Genomic DNA, 24,376 nt, shown 5'->3' with positions numbered 1-24,376 from the left:
TCATCTTGCTTTTCTAAGGCACAGAAAGTATAAGAGAGCTTCTGTGCTCTCGGTAATGTGTGATGAGTAAATATTTCAAATTCAAAATTCAACAAATACTTATTGAGCAACTTATTTAGCAACTAAGTATGCTAAACATTGTAGGGATTTAAAAAGCTAGTCAAACCTGATTCATGGTCCTTACGTAGCAAATAATCTTAAGGAAGAGTGTGGGAAGAAACTAAGAGAAGAACCCAACATCCTAACAGCAAAAGATGTGCCTATGGTAAGGGCCACATAGGGAGGAAAGCATTTTCAGAGCACATCCAACTAGACCCTGTTTCAGAGGGTATAGGGGAGGCCAAAGGAGCACCAATGTCTTCCCTCTGATATGAAGACTAAAATGGATCATGTAGGGCCACCATAAAGGATCCTGGACAGAATACTCACTTCTATAACAGACAGAAAAAAACTCACTACTAACAAATTATATAATTATTTTACTTTAAAAATTTGCCTAAAACACTTTCTGCTACACTGCATGATGTAATAAAGCTTATCTAAATTAATGAAGTGGCAGTTATATTTTTGCATAAAGTTTACAGTTATAGTTTTGGACAACATATAGTTCCAATCATGATCTCAGATGAGCATAAATGCTAAACTTAAGTGCTCAACTTAAAAACCTAAATGTAAAAAGTGAAAGCAAACATTAAAGTTCGAGTTAGTTTAAACGGCTCTCCCATCACTACGGAGAGCATAGTCAAACTATTAAGGAAATAATCTGCCTATTAATTTAATTCTATACTATTCATACATCATGAAATAGTCTCTGTCACAAATCAGGAAACATTAAATTTTAGTATTTTCTTTAAAAGTCACTGAATAAACAGGAGCAGCCAAAATGCTGTCATAATGTAATCAAATGAGGGCTTCTCACCAAGATATGAAATATATTTCTAGGATTCTGAAACTATGCAAGACACAGAATGCTTAGTGATCATTCGGTGTTTTCAAAGAACCAGAGAATTTTAAAGTTACAGAAGCAGTTAGAAATTACCTAATCTAATCATCTAATTATTTACAGTGAGAGAATTAAAGTCCATTGACTTGTCCAAAGTCAAACTGGGGGATATAACTCTACTACGTCTCCGACCCTCACGTGTTAGCTGTGGCCATGCAACCAAGTCTAGCTTATAAGTGATGGATGCTCCTCCCAGGCGCAGTCCATAAGAACTTCCTGTGAGCAAACCTCCATGTTCTTCCCCTTCTGCCTTGAAACAGAAGGATTCAGAAACTTTAGAAGTCTTATGTTAAAGACAGCGAAGTCACAGCACGAAAGAAGCTTGGGTCCTTGAATCGCCATCTGGAGGGCAGTTGTTTGTCAATCACTAACTCCTATTTGGACTTAATTTGAATTGTGTTAAATCAATGAAATTTGGAGATTTTATGTGTTACAATAGCTAGAGTTATCCTAAATAACATATCTACATATATTTTCTTTCCAACAATGGATTTAAAGAATCCGTACAAATCTTCAGAATGAGAACAGCTTTACTATTTACTAGCTGCATGACCACTAGCAAGTTACTTAAGCTTTCTGAGCCTCAGTTTCCTCTATAAAATTGAGATAATTAGACTATTGACCTCAGTTGTGAACTTTCAATGAGATCATCTTCACAGATTAGCACAGTACCTGGAGCATAAGAAATGTGCAATAAAAATTTATTATTATTGCCATATTTGTGCATATTGTAAACACAGCATTTGAATGTTAAAAACAGACCTTTTACTGGACTAAGGTGATGGCATGAGTCCTCCTTAATGATCTGTTCCTCTTCCATGATATTTGACATTGGCACATTGAGGCTAACAGTGTCTTCATCAGAAGGCTAGAAAGAAACAGGGCACTGCTTCATTCAAGGAGAAGTGTTATCAATATAGATTAAGAGAATGCTATATGGTTAAAAAAAACAGAGTGTGAGTCTCAAAAGCATAATATTGGGTAAAAGACACCAGATACAAAGGACAAGTCCATTTATTTAAGTTCAAAAATGGGCAAAACTAATCCATGGTGTTTGAAGTCAGGATAGTGGCTGCTCTTGGTTGGGTGGGTGGGCACATGAGTGGGGCTTTCTGGGGTGCTGGTAAAGTACTGTTTCTTGAACTGGGAGCTGGTAATATGGTTCACTGTTCTAAAGTTCATCGAGCTAACACTTATATTCTTTTCCATACATGTTTTGAGCTGAAATTTTGTTAGGTGCCTGGCAATATTTTCTAACCTAAGAGCCATAGTCAGGGTACTAAAGAGGACTGTGTAACAAGTGGCAAAACAAAGGAATATTTGCAAATACACCATCACAGTAGTCCTAAGTAGAATCAACTGTTTTAACAGTAATGTTACTGTGAGATCTGACAAGACTAATTTACCAAAACTCCATTAAGGTTTCATGTGGCTCATCATAGAAAGCAGTCAACCTCTGTGATAATATCTCATTTATTTACAGTGCATTTTACATGCTTTATAAATCAAGCTTTGGTTTATTTCCCTCTTTTAGAATGAGGATGCTACATTAAATGTATAAAAGTGCTAAATGACTGTAAGACTTAATTGGAATATGTGTTTTGTGCAATTTTTGGAGTAACACTTTAATTTGGTAATTGGAGTTAGTTCTCTCTGGGGGTCTTGTTTCCCACATCAGTAGACGGAGTTTATTCAGAAAATGTATAATTCTGTTACAAATGAAATATCAAGCCTCATTTATCTTCCTATGTCTCCACTTCAGTGTTGCTATTTAGTGAAAAATTTTCCAAATCACAGGAATCAGGAACCTCATTTCAGCTGATTTTGGCTTGCTCCTAAATTCCTGAGGCTATGAGTTTCAGAGTAGAGAGTTCCTTTATTTTTGGACATGTACACAAATTGTTTAGAAACTGGCAGAAAACAAATGTGCATTTCCTTCATTAAACAGATGTTCAATGAGCTCCCAATTTTTTGGCTTGTTTATCTTGAGAAAAATGTGTTTTTAACTTCTTACTGACAAATGCTAAATCAATCAGGTAATGGCAACAGCAAACAATAAAGGGAACCAGGTGTGATCCTTGAACCCCACAATGAGATATAAGTGGAAAGCAAAGTCACCTGACCAGAGATGGCAACACATAGCCAAACAAAGTGAAAAGAGAGAACTACAATGGTTAATTCAGAACCTTTATCATTCTAAAAATCATATTTTTTGGAGATGTCCTCAGGGAATGAGGCCACAATGTGAGATTCGTGCTTCTTATTTGGCTGAATGTAATCTTCTTTATAGTTCTTCTTCCTTCTATCCTCCTCCCATCTAAAAACTCAGCAAAATTCCAAAGATATGCATCTAGTTAAAAGGGAGAGAATAAACTCTTGGCCTTCTCCTTTAGAATGACATTAGCATCCTACTTATACTAAGTGAGAACAAAAGGATAATGAAGTTCTTTGTGTAATGTCTCATTAATGAACTTAATTATCCTTAGAAGGCAGGTCACGGATAATGCAGAATCTATTTTAATTTAATAGAAAATAAGCTAAGCGTGAATAATTTCTGAAACAATGGGGCATTTCAGGGGACTTATGAGTTTTAATAAAGCTAAGGGGGTTGAATTCAATACAACTTATAAAGCAATGTGTTGCGTATTTTCTCCCCCAGGGAACTATAGTAAGCCATTCATGTGGCTCCATGAAAGTCATTTTCTTTTACTGACATGGCCTTTTTTTCTGCCTACTATATTTCCTTTTGAAATATTCTATTAGAAATAGTTTAAGTGTTCTAGTTTTGTCCTGGTCAGTTTGGCTTAGTGGTTGGAGTATCATCAGCCCACAGGCCAAAGGGTCCCAGGTTTGATTCTGGCCAAGGGCACATACCTCAGTTGCAGGCTTGATTTCAGGCCCAGGTCAGGTAGAGTGAGGGAGGCAATGAGCTGATGAGTCTCACATCTACTTTTCTCTCTCTCCCCCTTCCACTCTCTCTGAAAAGGCATGGAAAAAATATCCTCGGGTGAGGATTAAAAAAAGTAAATAAGTATCCTAGTTTGTTAAATACACTGCTTTATAAAGCATTTAAAAAAAAATAAATTCAAATACCTTAGCCATATATTGAACCTCAAAGGTCTGAAGAGAACAGGAAATAGGATTTTTTTCCTAGAGTCACACATAATAAAAACATAGATTCCTTAGATGGGGTAATTGACCTATTAATTATATCTTCAAAGAGGATTATAATGTCTCAAACTCTACAACCACAGAAACTCAGTAAGTTCCCTCAACAAGGGAAGACCTGATGATACATCATCCATACTCTACCAATCCCTTCTAGCTCCCCAGGTCAAGAAGCCCCATTTAATAAAGGTATATTAGTGAAAGATTTGGGGGAATTAATAGACTACGAGTGACGTAATTGTGCTAAATAAGCTATTTTACAACCACTTTAGGAAGCTCTAGTGTTGGAAGCCTCTTAACTTACAAATAATTAAACTTTCTACCCAATGATCTGAAATGAGTTCCAGGAAACAAATATTGCTAAAAAAATTGCTAGTCATAAATGCATTTCCTTGGGGTAAACTGCTAAAATGCAATTTACATTTGATTCCTGAACATTTATGCATAGATATAACAACTTTTTCCTAAATTACTCTGTCATTTAAAAACATGCATTTATAAAAAATGCCTCATAGATACTTGCACATCACTTAGTCATTTCATAATATTTATTAAACATTCAAGAATATTCCAGATAATGTGTGTAGCGTGGGGGTGGGAGGAGGGGAAGGAGATAGGAATCCTACTCCTGAGACATTTACAAAATATTAAAGATGCAGAAAAAGCTAACAGCAGCTAATATTTATACAACACTTGGAGGATTCCAAATTGCTTTCACAAACATTATCACATATTTCCATGCAGGGGGTTAATGCCTTTTTACCAGAAAGGAGTTCAATAAATGCAGCAAATCTATCTAGAAGCAGAGAAAGAAAAAACAAAACAAAAACATGAATAGATCACGAAATTTACCTCTGTGGCAGATAATCGCTTATCTCCATTATCACTTCCAACGCCTGAATCAGAATCCTTCTTGCTGGGATAGATGCCATCAATATTAAATTCATTTAGAAAAAAATTAAAATCACAAAGTTCACAAGACATATCAATTTATATTCAAATAATGAGTTTGCTATACAAATTTTTATTATTACCATAAGGCAACAAATCAGCTCACTATTAAAGGATAAGACAAGGGCCTAATGAAAACCAGATACTTGTACTGTCTAAATAGAGAACAAAAATTCTTTGTGTTCAGGGTTTCATGGATTTACACTTTAACCAACTAATCTGTTGTTTGAAACAGTTAACAATTTTCTTATTTTACTGATTCTACCATATAAAAAAGCAAAACTACCTAATTGCTTTTACCTCTTACATTTTGCAATGATGGTAATTTTGAATAATGCTGTAAACTTTAATCCAGTGACTAAATAAATTTGATAGTATGTTTTTAAAAATAATGAATACATATTTTAAGCAGCATATAAAGGTACCGTTAGGGTAGTCTAAGATTTTAAGTCATAATTGTCTTTTTCAGTAAAAAGTTAAGGAAAGATTTCTGCAATGAAGACTTCTCAAAAACAATCTGTGTTCTATAAGTGTGTTCAGTGTGGGAATTTCTTTCTCCGAAAATTCAAGGCCTGATTTATGCCAACAAAAGGCCAAGGACATGAGAAAAGATTCTAACACTTCCATTCTAAACAGGAAATGGCAAAACTATGCATACTGCTTTTTTTTTTTTTTTAAATCATATCTTTATTGATTTCAGAGAGAGGAAGAGGGAGAGACAGAAACATCAATGATGAGAGAGTCATCATTGATCGGCTGCCTCCTGCACACCCCCGACTGGGGATCAAGCCCAAAACCTGGACATGTGCCCTCCTGACGGAATGGAACCGCAATCTCCTGGATCCTAGGTCAATGGCTCAACCACTGAGCCATGCCCGGTTGGGACATACCGCATTTAAAAAAGACAATTAAAAAAATAAAACCTGTAGTTTTTCTTAATGTTCTGAAGGCATATTAAAAATTAATAATTTAAAAAGGCATAAGTGAGCTTGATATCATTGTTTTAATTGATAAGCAAAATATACCTATGTTTATTTCTTTTAATATGTTTTTATTGATTTTTGAGAGAGAGACAAAGGGAGAGGGAAAGAGAGAGAAAGGTCTATGTGAGAAAGAAACACTGATTGGTTGCCTCCTGCACACACACCCTGACCAGGGATCCAACCCACAACCTGGGCATGTGCCCTGACCTGGAATTGAACGGGGACCTTTTGGTGCACAGGACATCCATCACTCAACCCATCTGAGCCATACTGGTCAGGGTCCTATGTTTATATTATAGATCTTATTTATAAGGATACACACATACATACACACACACACATGTGAGTGTACACATACACACAGCACTCAAGGAGGACTGATTTTTGATTAGGAGAGAGTAGGTAAGACTTGATAAATGTCAAAATGGTATCAACAGCATCAATTTTCTCTTTCCTATTCCAAAAGTTGCTGAAACTCTGAGGTATAAATCTGCATTGGTTGTGGCTCAGGGTTGAGCATCGACACAAGAGGTCACTGGTTTGATTCCTGGTCAGGGCACATGCCTGGGTTCAGGGTTCCATCCTCGGTCGGGGGCCTGCAGGAGGCAGCAGATCGATGTTTCTCTCTCATCAATGTTTCTATCTCTCTATCCTTCTCCCTTCCTCTCTCTCTAAAATCAATAAAAACATATATATATACATATATTTAAACCTGCATGAGTTGAGTGAAGCAAAGGAATTTTGTTTAATTTAGTTACCTGGAATGTCTTGGCCTAAGAAAAATTCTAAAAAGGGGCTTTGAGCCAGGGCAGTCACACTCACCTGTCTTCCACATGCTGGTGTAATTGTGGCCTCTCCATCGTGTGGAGATAAAGGGAGTCAGTTGCCTTAATCTGACAGGCCTGTATGCTCAGATACTTGAATATGTGCACTTTGCCCTTTGTGCAAATCTATGGAGAAATTAATAGTACATATTCATTGTTTAATGGCAAAACAAACTATAAAAACACTAGATATCTGACTCTGTAAATAACAATTTTTGCATTTTCATTTTAAGTAACACTTCAACAATGCACACCAAATTTGACTTCTACAAAACATAAAAATTTAGGCAGTCATATCCTCCAAATTCCACTTTGAATAGAAAGTCATACTCAAGCAATTTATAGTGTGTCTTGCACTAAAATGCAAAATTCTAACAGAAATGTGTTTAAATATAAATAGCATAAAAAGTATAGAAGTCAGCTCACTGACCTGGAAACATCCCAATTCTGGAAGTATGTGTACTTCATTTTTTCTCATAGTTTAATATTTGAGCTTGAATCTTGTCTCTAAACAACCAATAATTATATTTCCAAATGCTTAATCTCCATTTTCCAGCTAACATTAAACTAAGGAATATATTACTTTTTTACTCCAGGAAAAAGTTTCTAATGTATGTACAAATAATAAAATAATCAAACATAATTCTGGATTGTGGTGATCAGAAAAGTGAGCCCAATGCTGGCAAATGGACTTGGTATAGCAGGAAACAACTTATTATAGTCAGATGCACCCACAGCTTCATCTCTTTAGAGATTGTGACTGCTTATAATTATGTCTAACGCAATATTAAATCAGCAGAATATTAACAAAATGGCTCTGCCAAGAGTTGCCTAAGCACTATTGATGGCATATCCCACACATCTTTGCCGGACCCTCACCTGTGCTGGAGGAGACTGTAAAGGGTTATTTTCAAGTAGTAATACTTGCAGCTGCTTCATCTCTCTAAAACAAATGGGAATCACGAGCACTTTATTGCAGGAGAAGTCAAACTTTACCAAGGGAAGATCTACTAGTTCTAAAGGAATAGAGAAAAAAAGAAAACAAACAAACAAAAACACTCAGAAAAGCAATTAAGATTAAATGGCCAAACGTTCAGAAATTTACTTTCTGCTTATCATGAGAAATGTCACTTAGCATAATCAAAAGCAAGTTGTGCATTAGGAATATATAGTATATGCATAGGTATAATATTCTGCCAAAGGGGTGGGGAAATCTTTCAGTGGGAGTCCAATACATTTGAACTGTTGTTAGTTCTGATAAGAGCTGAAAATACTTGATATTTTCAATACTTATTGTTTAAAAATGCTTTTATCCTCTCAGCAAAGCAATCACATAAGCCACACCACACAGAATGTGTTTTAACTTCAAAATGTTTTCAACCAGTACTGTGATAGGCAGTTAGACAGACATGGGCAGAGCAAGGACGATGGTCCAGGTACAGAAGGTCACCAGGGTGCAAAGCCCTGGGTGCCTAGCAACAGACAATTGTAGGGTGGGAACCTCGCCCCCAGGGTGACCTTTCCTCCAATAGCATATAGCTGGTCAAGAGATTTAGACCCCCTGACTTTTCCTCTCTAGAGATAACATCTAGGTCTCAGTATATTTCAAATCCAGGCTCCCCAAAGCAGCAAAACTAGACAAGCAACCCTCAGGACCAACTGCATTGGATAATGACCCCATGCCCTGGTGATGACCAGTCAATCAGTGGAGACCCTGACCCTGAAAGGACATACCTGGAAAGCTGAATATTCTATTGAGATCCTCCCTTAATAATTTCCATCCTTAAAACTCTTAGGATGAAGGAACCAGTGTGCTCTCCCTCCCTGGAGCAAGCTGTGCCTTTCCCTTTCCCCTCCCCCTCCCCCTCCCCTCAGGCCTGTCACCTTTACCTTCCTCACTTCTAAGCTCCAAGGGTTCTTCTTTTGCCTAACTAGTTTCCTAAGCCCACTTCTTTTATGAATTACTTCTTCTACCTCTGTGATCTTCTAAATATATGTTCTCTTGTAGTCTGAGTCTTGGCTCTGAATGCTTTCCTAGCCAGAACTCAAGTACCAAGGTTGCTGAACCCAGGTCGGGTTTGACCGCACTGGTCTAACACCTGGTACTATTCTTGCCACTGCCAACAGTACTTGATAACATATGAATAATATGCTAATTATAAAATATTTCTATCAAAACCATTTAATCTATCAAGGCTGGCATGACCTCAGAACTAGTTCCTAGAAATATGTTAATGGTTTATTTAACTCTACTTTAAAAAATAAATGCTATCTAATTCAGAATTCTGTAATGAACCCTGTAATCCTAATTTGATAGGGCTTTATTCTACTGCTTTAAAAAGTCTTCTGTAGCTTCACAAACAAGGGAGAACATTATATTTAGCTTAAAATCCCCACCCAGTGGCATAGTAAACACTCAGTAATTTCAAGCATTCCAACCGACATTGGCAGCTGCAAGAAACAAGTCAAATATATTCCATACAGCAACAAGGCTGAGCCACGCCAAACATGTAGGGTGGCACGAGACAAACCACTAAGATCTCTGAGAGGCTCCAGAGGGTTCATTTCAGAACAGCCTCACCACATTTGTTATGGGACCTGGTAAGGGTTGAAACATCGTGCTTTCAAATACTCAAGGATTCCAATGAGGAGGAAGGGCAGAAACTATAAATAAAAGAGAAACCAAAGGCAGTGCTCTGGAGTAAGAATTAACACAGTTCCTCCTCCCCACCTAGACTGCCCCAGGGTTTTCACTTCACTCAGCTATACTAACTTTCAAGTTCCACCAAGAGCCACCTAGCAACCAGTACCTGTTCTCCACAATTCTACTCACTCTGTGTTGTAAAGGACTTTCTTTCTTTGATACCTTAGTAAGCTACTTTGTATTAAAGAAAAGGAGTCATGGGACTACAATGCTAGAAAGAAGGCAGAAGAACATGGAACTCAGCAGGTCCCAAACTCAGGTCCAGAATAGGTGGCTGCGTTAGAGAGACTCAGGAAGTGTATTTTTTTAAATTGCCTTGAGTTCACTGCTCAAACCCAGCTCTCCTGGCCAATAGCAGGATAAATTACTTGCCTCAGCACACACCAGTCCTGGTGATTGCCTTAAAGGAAAGGGCTTTGAACAGAAAGAGGTGGAGAGGGAGGAACAGCTTGGAATCCAGAAAGTCAAAAGAAAAAAAGGGGAAAGTAGTTTCATTTCAGTTTCTAAAACAGGTAAGAATTAGGGGGTTATTTATAAAAAGAGTACAGTATCTCTTTGCCATAACCTCTGTGATGATTAACTTTACTCACGAAAATTAGGCTAACAAAATAGTGGCAATTTTTTTTTTTTAAGAATAGTTTATTGATTTATTTTTGAGAGAGAGAAACATACACACCCTACCGGGGATCAAGCCCACAACCCAGGCATGTGCCCTGACTGGGAATGGAACAGGCAATCTCCTGGTACATGAGACAACAGTGGCAAATTTTAATTGGACACGGGATCTTTAGGAATTCTTTGCCGCTTAAAAGGGAGACTTTTTAAAGCAAAACTGTAGTAGGCAGTTAGACAGACAGGAGCAGAGCAAGGACAATGGGCCAGCTACAGAAGGTACCGGGCACCTAGCAATGGAAAATACTAGTAGAGCAAGTACTGGAGGTAGGTATTGTTAACCAGGACCTTGCCCCTAAGACACCCCCCCCCTCCACCCTAGAATGCCTCCAGTCATGCAGGTTGGATTGTCCTGACATTTTCTCCCCTGACACATGGTTAAGCCACGTGGTAGACCTCCACCCTTAGAGGAGAACAAAGGGGCTGAAGGAAGCCCCATCTACCTTCCATACAAGGTCAGAAGACAACTGGACAGACCCCTATAGGTCAGTTTGAAGAAGAAAGCAGATGACACCCCTCTGAGGGTTTAAAAGGAGCCCTAGTCCACTCCTTAGGGCAGCTCTTTGAGCTGCCCGCTCGAAATTTCTCTTCTAGTGTACTTTCTCTTTGCTTGCCCAATAAACCTTCTCTAGCAAGTTTGAGTCTTGACTCTGAATTTTTTCCTAGCCAGAACTCAAGTGCTGAGGTTGCTGAACTCAGGCTGGGTCTGACCCCTCTTCAGACACCTGGTACCATTCCGCTGCCTGCAACAAAACCAGAGGGCTGAATTCTTGGAAGACAGCAGGAGGGGGTGGGGAAGCCACTTACAGGTAAATAAAGTAGGAATGGCAATAACCATCTTAGTTTAGGAAAACTAGGACCTGACAGTTCCACAACAAGAAAATGGGGGGGAAATGATAACTCCAGCCCAGGAAATGTCAAAAGAAACAGCAGCAAAAGAGAATAAGGGGGTAAAAAAGGAATCACATTTCTTTTCTTTGTTTAGAAGAGGGGCAATGAATGGCTACTTTAATCCTTTATCCATTCTGGTCCTAAAAGAACAAAATGTATTCTCATTGCAGCCATTGTAGTAAAATTGTTATGGGTAATTAGGCCACAAACATTTTCCCCCTCCTCAAATTGAAAGCATATGAGGAGGGATACTCAAGAAGGAAAAACAAGTAAGTAAATATAGGAAGTCTTTAAGTTCCCTGCCTGAAAGCATTATCAATGCTCTTTTGTTAATAGAGTTCTCCAGAGTGAAGCAAAAAGAAACTTGATATTCAGGAAATTATTTTTTAAATGATTTTCCAGTACACTGATGTTTCAGCTTTGAGTGGATTTTAAAATATTGAACCTGAGTAAACATAATTATGGAAAGTATAGAAATTTGTAAATGATCTTTTTAGGGAAAGGAATGCTTTTAAGGTAAGAGAGTAAGGAGTGGTGAGAGGAACAAAAACTTTCCTTTTGTGCATGCACTTTCCACACATTTCTAAACTGTGGCAGGCAGTTAGACAGACATGAGCAGAGCCAGGATGATGGGGTATGTACCAAAGGTGACCAGGGCAGAAAGCCCCAGGTGCTTAGCAAGGGCCAATTGTAGGGTAGGTGGCCTTTCTTCCCCTAGCATGCAGTTTGGATCCCCTGACCTTTCCTCCCTAGAGATAACATCTAGGCCTCAGCTGTATTTCAGCTCCAGGCCCAGGAAAGCAACAAATCCAGCCACAGCTGACCTCAGGTCCAGCTGCCTTGAATGACAACCTCCCTGTCCTGGTGCCAACAAAAGGCCATTCAACCAATGGAGGAGACCACAACCCTGAAAATTTCTGAATAAATGTATCTTTTGACTTGAACTCCGCAGAGTATATCAGGACACCCTGGGGAAACCCACAGAAGCAGGGAACCCAGTCTGGGTCCAGAGCAGGGCTGTCTGAGGAGCTCAGCACTGAGGCTCTGGAGCCATCACTGCTTCCAGCCTTGGAGAAATTCACCCAAACTATCAGTGACATTAGTCCAAATATCACTTCAGCAGGGACAGTGCCCTCCCCTGAAGATTTTAGACACAAGGATTCCCAAACAGGACTCCCTGATCCCCAAAACCAGAGACCCTCACAGTCAGATCTGCACGACCAAACATGTCAACTCAAATGCTGGCACGATGTTTCAGAACATCACAAGTCCACACCAAAAGCAATTCATGTTGCCTCCAGTTATGGTCTGAATAGTGTGGCCCAGTGCCTCAGAATGTGACTATATTTGGAGATAGGGTCTTTAAAGGGGCAATTAAGTTAAAATGAGGTCATTAGGGTGGATCCTAATCCAGTATGACTGGTATCCTTCTGAGAAGAGATTAGGACAGAGACAGGGAAGACAATGTGAAGACACAGGGAGAAGATGGCCATCTATAAGCCAAGGAGAGAGGCCTCAGAGAAATCAAACTGGTTAACACCTTAATCTCAGACTTCTTGCCTTCAGAACTGTAAGAAAATAAATTTATGTTGTTTAAGCTGCTCAGTCTGTGGTACTTTGTCATGGGAGCCTGAGCAAGCTAACACACACACACACACACACACAGCCTTATACAGGGGAATGTTTAATCACTGCACCCCTTCACTAAAATTACTACTTGAATATAACTTTTCTGTTATCTGCATGTGATATTCAAATTATAATTAATATTAATAGGCATACACAAACACAAAAGCAAACAAAAAAGAATCAAAGTCTCTTATTTTATTCATTTCCCCTCTTTCTTTTTTACCTTGTGGTAAAACTTTAAGGTAATTTCTTCTGACATTTAGTTCTCGTAGAGATTTCAATTGACCTATCTGCTGGGGCAAGGCTGTGATCTCGTTGCAGCTGACATCCTGTATAGAAAGCAAAGAGAGAAATAATAAATGCCTTTTTCCAGGACCAAGAGCTTCATGTGGAAAGCTCCTTAAGAGACTGAAATGTGAGGACAACTACACAGGTAGACTTTCACATTGGTCTCCAGGTTCCTAGCCAAGTAAGGCTTAGTACAGAGGAGAAAAGTTCAACAATTTAAACATTCTCTAAGGAGAGGAAAAGGAAAAATGAAGGAAATTGGTAGCCTCCAGCAGCTACTCTGCCAGCCTCTTGGCCTGCTGCTTTCACGTGCTTCAATCTTACTTCGTTCTCACTTAAAACTCGAGGCAATATTACTAGCCTAATGTTTACAATAAAAAAATGAGGTTCAGGAAAGTTAAGTCATTTGTCTGAGGTTTGCAAGTGCCAGGGCTTACACTTAGAATGAATGACCAGCCCCACTGTTCAGCCATTCTCAGACAGAACCTCTAAATAGAAGAGAACATATCCTACACTTTCAAACGCTCACATTTTATAGTGAAAAACTATAAATATCAATGCATTGTTTGGATGCAATATTTATTTAAAATGGAGTTATCACTGGAGGGCTGGGAACCTTGGACATGAATACCTTTATCTATATTTTATAAGCAAGTCTGTGGGATGTGCAGAGTCTTTGCTTTGGAAGATTAATATCCTATTAATTGTTGATTGGAACTGAAGTATAGCACCCCATCTTCTACCCTTACAACCGCTACTTTAAAATAAACAAGAGCAACAAAATTTATTATGCAGAAGCAATGACCTCTTCTCCTTTCCTGGCACTGTGTAAAGAATTGCAGCCCACAAAATTCCAGAGGACAGATAACCGTAGAAAGTTAATTAACGCTTATCTCAGCTTCTGTATACTGCTTCGCTCGTTCCACCACCTGCATCCCCTCGACCGAACTGCTCCCCCTTAACCAAATAGAATGCAGTTTGTTTTTTCTGCCTTTATATTCTCCCTGCAAAAACTGTTTGGGGCTGCGAGTTTGTTTAGGGCAAGAGCCCATTCGCAGCTGCCGGTTAATAATAATAAAAAAACTCCAAATAAGCAATTTAGTCTCTGTGTGAATTAGTCTCACGTAACCTGGGTATGACAAAATCCATGAAAAATGGAAGCATGACATTTTAAATCTTATATATCCTTATTATCTTCCCTAATCCCACTATTCCTCTTTCCTAATCCCACTTTTCCTCTGCCTTGCTCTCCATCCCCTCACTGGAGTTATTCCTTTAGTCCAGACTAGCTATTTTCGAATCGCTGGTGTGCCCCAAAAATTTTTAAAACATGCAATACCCGACTATTTATTCAGGGGCACTGACCTTTTTCCCTTAGATTGTCAAAGAAAAAAATGACAACAATAGCCATCTGATGTGAATGAATCAAAATTATACCTTTTTTTCAGATCAGCAAAAATATATTTTTTGGTGGGTCACAGAATTTTAGTAATTAGTTCACGTGTGCCATGAGATGAAAAAGGTTGAAAATTAGTGCTCAAGATCAGTATTTTCTCTCAACTAGACACTATAATGGTCCTCGGATTGGTTTCCATGCTTCATTCTCCTCCCTAGATCCATCCTTCCCAGAGGGAAAATTTACACAGTTTAAATTTCATTATGTCATTCACCAGCTTAAACATTTGCAACAGCTCCTCAGGAACTAGAGGACAAAGTCCCAAACTCCTCAGTAAAGCCCAGCTCTACGATTCAGGTCTATATTTCTCCAACCTCATCTCTCTGAATGCCCTCCCCTGTGCCCTATCCTCAAACTGGGTTATTGCTGCTTGTAGTTCCCAATGTGTGCCAAGCTGCTGCACAGCCACAAACTTGTTCAGGCTTTTCCCCCGTCTGGTATGTCATTCCCAAGTACTGTGTTCTTGTCCCACCTAATCATCTTTTAAGACTTGATTCAAGCCTCACCTCCACCCTGAAGCCTTTCTTGAGCTTCTGTCACCTCTCCTGCTCCAATCTAATACCCAGGGAGAACTGACCATTTTTCCTCTGTGGCCCTATAGATCGTCTGTTACTGTATGCAGCTGCTCAAATGTTTCTCTTCTCCTGAAAGTCTGTGAGCTCCTAGAAGGAAGGGACCACGTCTTATTCACTCCATCTTCTTGGTGCCAAGCAGAATGCCAGGTGTAAGGTAAGGAATCAATAAATGTTGGATAAAGTGTGTAAGTCCATGCTGTTGATGCTCCAAAATGCTACAGTTTATTCTGCCTCACAGATGGGACACAAGGTGGTCCATCATACATGCCATCTTTTTCCGCAAAAAGAAAACCTGTTTCACTCCCCCCTTTAGAATGCAGCAAAGCCTTGTTTCAAAACTGACTTTGCATTCATTCAGATAAGATGAACTCATCACTTACCATCCCCCTGAAACTCTGGGCTCTGTACAAAAGCAGGGCTACACAGAACACAACGGATTGCTGCCCTCTAACCTCATCTCATCCAAACATCCTCAGGTGACCTGCTAATCCATCAAGGTCATGAGGATATGAAATGAGTATCACTTGACGAAGAGGAATAATCACTCCTATCAAAGGGAATGAAGCTGTCATCTCTAAAGGCTGAGGGCACATGTGCTATCAGCCCTTGGTACTGTTCTGTCTACCGGGGGGCGTGCGATGGGTTAAGAACACTAGGTGTTCAAGGGCATCACCCCCAAGCTGGCTGTTGCTGCATTGCTCCTGGCCCAGAAAAGTCAAACAAAATTTTATGAAAAACATCCCTAGTGTTTAAAAGAAAAAACAAAACCACAATCACATCTGCAGAGACATAAAAATGTAAGGAAGTAATTTCAGAATTAGGAGGTTCAGAATCTGTCCAGCTACTCATGGTCCCTCACCGATAAGTAGGTAAATTACTCTGCCTTTCTGAATATACGTCCATGTATGAGAAGTGAAAAGTGAAATGCCTTCTTTCCCAATTCTTAAGGCATTTGATCAGTGACAGAAGTCAACAACCAAATCTTTCACCAAAAGCTTTCTCTTTGTCTTAACCAAGTTACAAATAAGCAAAAGGTATCATTCCATTCTACTTTTAAAAATGGTACACAGGTAAGCCCTAGAGATATACAAAATTAAATCATTTATTGGACTCACAAAGTCATGTTGGTGACGTTTTGGGGGAGGGGTGTTGTGGGGGAAGAATTAGTGAGAATTATTTTCCAACTCTAGAGAGAATTTATGTAGTTGACAACTAAAATAAGTTTTTATAAGTGAGTGATAGCATGAGAAAGACCCTTTTGTAGTTCAAGGGAATCAGATTGTCAGTGTGAAACTGATAATTTAAAGAAGTTTCAAGGACAAAACTTTTAAAAACATCCTTCTCTTAAAAAAGAGAGAGAAAAGAGGGAAGCAAAAAGATAGATATATTTAGGCAGCATATTCACAGCATGAAATCTCATGAGATTTTCATCCCATTTTTTCATGTGTACTATATCCTCTTGCACTTCATTCATTACCCTCTGGTTAGCCAGAATTTAGGGTATCCTGTTTCTCTAAATATAAAGTTATTTTTCCAACATATATTTCTAACATAATGACTTTACCAAAGAAGATCAACTCCCCTCAACTATATTAAATACTTATTTATCAACAGGGAAAATGGTAACCAATTTACTTCTATATTTTTTTCTTTTTTAAAGAACTTCACATGATAAAAGTGAGTTCTTCCTTCTGACTTATAGGACCAGACATCTGTAGAAAATTAGAAACACAAAATCCAATTGTCCATTCACATTTTAAAGAGTATATGGTGAAGGTCAAATTACTTTAATAATACTCTTCACTCCTGTCAGTTACTTCCTGTCCTGCCAAAAGAATAAGGAAAATGCCAGGCAGACATAATATACAAGTGAGATAACGACTTTCCACTATAGAATATTCAATATTGCAGAGAACTGCACAAGACTCTATTCCCTCGCAGTTACTGAACTTGCCAAATTTAAGAGGTTATGAATTTTATCATAAAAATAAAACCCCTTAGGTAATTATGTCCTGATTAGCTGGGAAATGAGGCGGAGGAAAAAGATGATAATAGTCTTGCATGCTTGGAGATAAGATTTGTCTGTTTAGAAAATATAAAAGCAATATTGCTAGAATGGCCTGGTTCTCTAGAACATGTCTGTCCATAATTAGCCCAAGATAAGATAGGGTTGTTGTTGGGGGTTTTTTTTGGTGTTTTTTTTTAGGTCGTTAAAGAAAAGATTTGCCACGCTGTCGTGGCTCAGTGTTTGAGCATCAACCTATGAGCCAGGAGGTCACGGTTCAATTCCTGGTCAGGGCACATGCCCGGGTTGCAGGCTCAATCCCAGGAGGGGGCCTGAAGGAGGCAGCAGATCAATGACTCTCTCTCATCATTGATGTTTCTCTCTCTCCCTCTCCCTTCCTCTCTCTGAAAGCAATAAAAACATATTTTTTAAAAAAAGAAAAGATGATTTAGGAAAATAAATAAATAAAAAACACACACACTAATGCCTCATGCTTCTGAAATTAGAATTTACCAAGCTATGAATTACAGACTCAGTGGCTTTTAGAATAGTCAAATGGGTTCCCTCTCAATTATCTATTAGCCCTGAGCTATGTCTTAGAGAAAGAAAATTATTAAAAGTTTCAGGGAAGTCAAATTACCATATATTTAATGTCACAAAGTTACAAATATACAGGTAGACCAAAAAATGAATCATCATAAACATATAATAAATATTTATTAATTCTATTCTTTTTGACACAGAAATAAATCTAATTATTAAATACTTGAACTTCGGGTTTTTTATGGACCAGCCAGTTCAATTTTGTCATTTGGATAAAAAACAAAATAGAGAAGTTTAACTATGACTTAAACTTATTTTCCACTGGTTGAATCAATATGCTTTCAAGTAACCATATTTCATCAGAGCCTTTCCAGGCAATAAAGGAAGTCTCTAGAAATGTTAAATGCATGTTGAAGATTAACACACTTTTGCCTGCTAGGTGCTAGTTGCTAACTTCCTTTTAGAATGCAGAAATGACAAGGATTTAAAACATCAGAGTAAATTCCAAGATTATTAATATGTAATGCTAGGTAATGCTCACTTTCAGATAATAATATTGTAAAAAAGACTAGAAGTGTTTTGAAGGTGTGACCTCTAATGAAAACCAACATAAATACTGTCAAGATGCTCTCTGTCAGAGAAGAGTTCTAGTGAGACCAAGTCACACTGTGGAATTGCACATGGTATTCCCATGAGCTACTGTGCTGACCCTCAGGTTTTAAAACTTAATGTGGTTATACTATCGCCTAGGTCACATTTCTGTAATAAATCTAGCTCTTTTTTTAATTGAAGGAAACACAAATGCTCTGACAGGATTTGTGAGCTATTACCATTGGCCTCCCATCATGTGACCATGTCCTTTGTCACCGTGTAACTTTAGGTAAATGTCTTAACCTCTCCATGCTTATGTAAAAAGAAGAGGTGAGAATGAATAATTAGTATTTCCTTCCAACAACAGAAAACCCATTTACCACATCAGAAATAATGAGCTGACAGCCCTGGCCTGTGTGGCTCAGTTGGCTGGGCATTGTCCCATGCACCCAGAGGTCGACAGTTCAATTCCTGGTCAGGGCACATGCTGGGTTGCAGGGGCCCAATTCCCAGTAGGAGGCATGCACGAGGCAGCGGACAGATGCTTTGCTGGCTCTCACATTGATGTTTCTCTCTCTCTCTTTCTGTTCCTCTCTCTCTAAAAAAAGAAAAATCAGTAAGGCATATTTTTTAAAAAAAAGAAAAAGAAATAATGAGCAGACAGAAAAATAGATACTTAACTGACTCAGGGGTAATGCCAATTTTGATTTCTTAGCAATCAAAAACTTCAATGCCCACAGTCAGAACTTTTTTTTTTTAAGAAAAATCAGTATGTTCATTTAAACTCCAAACTTTTTCAAGCAAATGCTGGTATGATAGATTTATTATCTCTCAAGACTTACTAAAGGCCTCTTTCCAGTATAAAAGTCTATGTCACACCCTTTCACATACCCACAAACACATGTCCCACACCACTGCTCTTCATAAGAAGGGCAGAAATGGAAGCAACCGAAGGGATCTTGAGTAAGCCATGGGTTTCCAAATGTCCCACAGAAACCAGAGATGTTAGGAGACATTTCCAGACTACAAATGGGTGAAAGATCATGGCAGATATATGAATTTATGTTCTACTACCTACCTCAGAGGTTGAAATGGTGTTACCCATAAAAATAATGAAGAAGGGATTTTCCTCGGAAGCTGATCGATAAGTCCTGTGTCTATAATCAGGCCTTGAATTCAAACTCTCCACACAACCAACATTTCATGAAAAGAGAATAAAAAATAGTGTGTCTGGTCAGGGCCAGGAAATGCATCTTCCAGTCAGTTATTACTTGAGTCAGACCCTGTGAGCTTTTGGTTGTAAAAGCAGGTTTCTGAATCAGCGATACTGAGTTCTCAGAAATGAAAGCAAGAGCTGGAAGACACAGTTTTCACACACTGCATGATTTGGGAGAGGACAGAGTTGAGAAAAACCAAACAAGAAATAGACCATCTCTTGAGCCCAGCATGTCAGCAAGCATGGAGAACCAATGAGAAAACTCCTAAACCTTTGGCAAACGTCCTATAATGTTCTCCAATTTATTGTGTTCCATCTTGAGTGTGTCTGTCTTCATAGCTGTCTGTTAATTATAACATATGGCATTCAACAGCATCTCTTACCAAATATTTACCATACCTTATTCTTCAGGCAAGATTTGACAGGAAAAGAACCATGTTTCCAATATGTTAACACGGTTTTAATAAGTAAAATGAGGTTTAGTCAACACAAGAGAAGTCTCCTGCCCCTCCTTCCTGGCTGCGGCTCCTCAGTGAGAAACCTTCGGACAGGCACTGCCCCTTTGTGCCACACACCCTATTTTTGTAACAATCACTGACTCACCCTCAGCTGTTCATGGCCTGCCTCAACTTTGTTGGGAAAATCAGTACAAGTTGAACCCAGGAGTGCCAAAGAAGGAAATCGTGGCCCCTTCTCAGTGACAGGCTTACCATCTAGATGAGGGCACAACAAGGACAGCTGTGGAAAGGGCATGGCCTTCCTCCAGGCAAACCTGGTTTTCACCTCAACTCCACCACTTGGTAGCTCCACAGCCTTGGGTAAGTAATTTGGAAACTCAAACTTGTCTGTGTAGTTACTTGCTGGGTTACTGTCAAGATTAGATGAAATAACACGTCACATACCTAGCGGAGCATCTGGCATGTAGCAGCGCCCCGCAAGTCAGTGCTTTATCTGTTCCCATCGCAGGCAGCACACGGAGACACAGACTTCCAAAGCAACAGACACAATGGCTACAGTGCTGAGGGAACAATGGTATGGAGGTAACTCAAAGTGGCCAAGAAGCTCAGAGAGTTCTAGATCATTCCCATCAGAAATGATTCAGGAAGGGCGAGCTCCACAGAGCTAAGATTACATAATTTCTCCTGGCCCCTCTTGTGGATTCAAGAAAAGAACGGCTCAGTAGTGCTTCCTAATGGCTTCTTCAGGGAAGGAGGAACAACCACTTTTCAATATTCCCTTTACAATCTCAAATGGCTGGATGCTCCAATCACTGAATAGCAATGCTTTTTGTTTTAAGGACAACTCCTTTCTTGGAGATGGCTATAGTGTGTTTGTGTTTGTGTTTGTGTTGGTTTGTTAAGCAAATGATGACTTTGGAATGCTTCACTAATACTTGGAAGAAAAACAGAGTTTACAACTCAATTTAGGATATTCTGAATCTAAATGTGAAAAATTTTAAATTATTTCCTCCAAAATACTTAAACAAAGCTGAGCTTATAAACTGAGTGATTTTACCAGCATGTAGGTGGCTAAAAGTACTATGAATGCTTGGGCAGTTCTGGTATTTTTTAACAAGTTGGTTACACATGTAGTTAATTATATGCAGCACAAAACAGAAGCCACCCACATAATTCTAGACTTACTTTAGGCTCTCCCGGGAATTTTCTTCCAATTGATAGCTAAAAAACATCTGACATGATTACCTACAGTAACACTACTATTTTAAGCAAAAAGATTAAAGATAAGAACGTACGGAAACTAATCATTTTTTTAGGCTGTGACCTTAAGCAAGGCCAGTTACCCTTGTGTTTTAATAATGGCAACTTATTGAACTTTTACCAACCTCACAAAGAAATGTTTTTTACAAAGATCACACTGCTTACACACAGGGGTCAGCAGAGTAGAAAGAACACAGGCTGCCCCATCCAGCAGGGTAGTTGCCACATATGGCTACTGAGTTTGAGAAATGTGACCAGTCCAATCTGTGCTGTGCTTCAAGTGTAAAGACACACTGCACTTCAAAGACTTAATACAAACAAAGAATACAAAATATCTCATTACTTTTACATTGTATACATGTTGACACAATATCTTGGCTATCTTGGGTTAAAAGACATTAAATTTAATTTCATTTGCTTATATGTTTTGTAAATGTAGCTACTAGTACATTTAAAATTACATCTGCTGCTTGCATTATCTTTCCACTGGACAGTGCTGGGTAAGGGTGTTTTGACTGAAGTTACAAGTTAGCTACCCCAGGGTGATGTTCTATACCTCTCTTCCTTGGTTTCATTTGTAAGATGTCAAGACTGGATCAGATGCCTTTTAAAACCTCTATGGTTCTAATATTCCAGGGCTCAGGGTTCAATAGTTATTGCTGTTGGAGAAAAGACAGGAAGACTGGATGACAGTGCTGTACTAAGAGGCAGGGCAGCCTTGGTTAGAACTGGGCTCTAGACAAGGTGCCGAAGAAAAGCTCAGGGCATCCCTGATACCCACCCAGCAGCTTGTGTGTCCCAAGGCTGAAGACAAGTGTGGTTCTACTTCTTCTGCCAGCCCGGCAACTAACCAGGGTATTTGAGGAAAGCCCTGCTCTGATGTGTGGTGGCTCCAGGGCTTAACACCTGTACCACATATTAACAGAGGAGCTAGTCTATCGTTCTAGAGGCACAGCTGATGGATGGTACGCTGTGGGCTGAAGCCCAGGATGCAGTGGGACAGAAACACATTCTGGCTGCCAAAAGTCCAGAAGACTGACTTTGCGAGTCAGGAACCGAGAAGCAGGAAACAAAAACTACAACAACTTGTGATTCATATTGTGTTTATCAGACTCCTAAAAGGAGCACTAAAAAACCCCCACCATATCAGTTTCATCCAAAGCATTATTCTGTATTTGTTCGTTTTCTAGAACCAGTTAAAATGGCACCTTCTGAATTAACCTGAACTGGAAGATAGAGTCCCCCCAACCCAGCATCGTACTTGGGAGTCTACCAAGCCACCTCATGGCCCACTTTCTGCCACTTGACAGCAGCATGCAGCAAACATTGTTGAGTCTCTGTCGTGCCAGGGACTGGATACAACAGCAAGTAAGACACAGTCCCTGAACCTAAGCAGTTTTCAAGGTGTGGGAATTGCTGGTGTGGAGAATACCAAGTAAGATGGCAAACGTGACTCTGAAAATGTGATGGTAAGTACTGGGTGCTTGTCTTAGAAGCACCTAACTTAGGCTTTTTGGAGGAAGTGAGATCTAAGTTAGCTAAGAACTGACCAAAAGAGGAGGAAGAAAGTCCATGTAGAAAGAGCGATGTGCTCAGGACAGAGGTGAGAATGAACAAGGTGCCTTCCCAGAAGGCAGTAACTCAGAGGGTGGAGGGACCAGGGGCGGGTGAAGGGACCAGAGGCTAGAGATGAGCCTGGAGAGGGAAGCAGGGGCCTGACCACGGGGGCCCCGATGCCTGTGAAGGAGGTGCTGATGGCGGCCTAAATCTAAGGCAGCAGCCCCATTCTACCTAGTGTCAGGAGGATTAAACTGCTTCCTACTGTCCAAGCATCCAATGTAGCCCCATACCGTCTCGTCTTTGCACAAGCCATCCCTTCCTTCTCTTGAAGGCCTTCCTGTCTCTGCTTTCCTCTTTCCATCTAAGAAATCCACATCGACTCATGTAATGTGCCTCTCAAAGGTCTCTTCTCTTACCACCTTTCCCAGCCCCAAGACCAAGCAGTCACTCCTGCCCGTGGACACACCTCCTGTATCAGAGACATTGGGATGAGAGGGCCCAAATTAATAACCATCTTCTTTCGGAATTTCCCCCCTTGGTGGCAGCTGAGCAGCGAGGTCAGGGCAATGTGACTGTGTGCCTTGGGTGTTGCTGACTGAGGCAGGAGAGGACATGAGACTCAGATCTTGCCTCTCATGCTTAGAAACCAGGGCTGAACCTACTAGTAGGTCCCTGCTAAGTGATTTAGCTGGGAGGACATTTAAACTTGGAATCTGTGGGCTAGGCAACTTCTTTGTACACAGAAGCAGAGAAACCTCATACAAGTAAACCATGGCCATGGGTCTTGCCAACTTTCCAGTGTCTTATCCTAGTCATTTCATTATTCCGGATCAGATGTCCTGATACTGAGCGATAGGAAGACCTCTGCATCTCTATAACCAATCCCAACTCTTGGTGTGAGCAAGCTGGAACGGGTTTCAGATCCCGCTATCACGTAAGTCCTGCAAAAGGCACTCTTTTTATAGCTCTAATGCTTTGATACGGCAGTTACTCATTTCTATACTGACCTCAAAGTGGATACATATGTGACACAGGTGCTGTCATTCTCCCAGCCAGTTCTCGCAGCAGATGTTACTAAGTGATCACAGCACTCTATCTGGGCCTCATGAGCCATCGAAACAGTATTCCAGGTGACCCCAAGGAAATTAAACAGAGTTGGCATACAAGAAAAAAATTATTGGCCATCAATGTTCTAGACTGGCATCTAGTTGCAGGAAGGTACCATGTCCTTTTCATGGTTGGAATCACAATATTTCACTCTATGCTTGACACAAGGTCAGTGTGAAATAATGCTTGCTTAGAAGCTAAACTATGACTATTGTTTTAACCTGATTGCTCATTCTTGCCTCTACATTTGCCCATTTTAGCTCAATGGAAGTCTAGAAAGGATCCATTCTTTCCCACTCTAAGAAACAAGGTAAGTAATTGAATCAGTAGTGAAAGAGCTGAAATACAGCAGTGCATCTCAGCCTCAGGCACACTTACAAACCCATCTCTGCCCATCTGTAACATGATCTCCTTTTTTATCCCTGGGATATGGTCACATTTTAAAGTTACATTAATTTAGGGCATGGTTACTCAAATCCTTACAGAATCAGA

General features: G+C 39.6%; 1 protein-coding gene across 1 annotated transcript in view; it reads right to left on the bottom strand.

Moving 5' to 3' along the window:
• Window positions 1-24,376, bottom strand: part of LRCH1 (leucine rich repeats and calponin homology domain containing 1) — a 185,926-nt gene that overhangs the window by 46,754 nt on the left and 114,796 nt on the right. Inside the window, exons 4-8 of the mRNA XM_087814361.1 lie at window positions 13,049-13,154; window positions 7,809-7,945; window positions 6,928-7,055; window positions 5,024-5,087; window positions 1,766-1,871 (exon numbers count right to left, since the gene is read on the bottom strand). Of these exons, the coding sequence (XP_087670487.1) occupies window positions 1,766-1,871; window positions 5,024-5,087; window positions 6,928-7,055; window positions 7,809-7,945; window positions 13,049-13,154 (541 nt within the window). The remainder of the gene's footprint in view (window positions 1-1,765; window positions 1,872-5,023; window positions 5,088-6,927; window positions 7,056-7,808; window positions 7,946-13,048; window positions 13,155-24,376) is intronic.

Source organism: Miniopterus natalensis, chromosome 2, assembly GCF_054644295.1.
Source record: "Miniopterus natalensis isolate mMinNat1 chromosome 2, mMinNat1.hap1, whole genome shotgun sequence".
Lineage (NCBI taxonomy): Eukaryota > Metazoa > Chordata > Mammalia > Chiroptera > Miniopteridae > Miniopterus > Miniopterus natalensis.
This window is presented reverse-complemented; position numbering and strand designations above follow the sequence as displayed.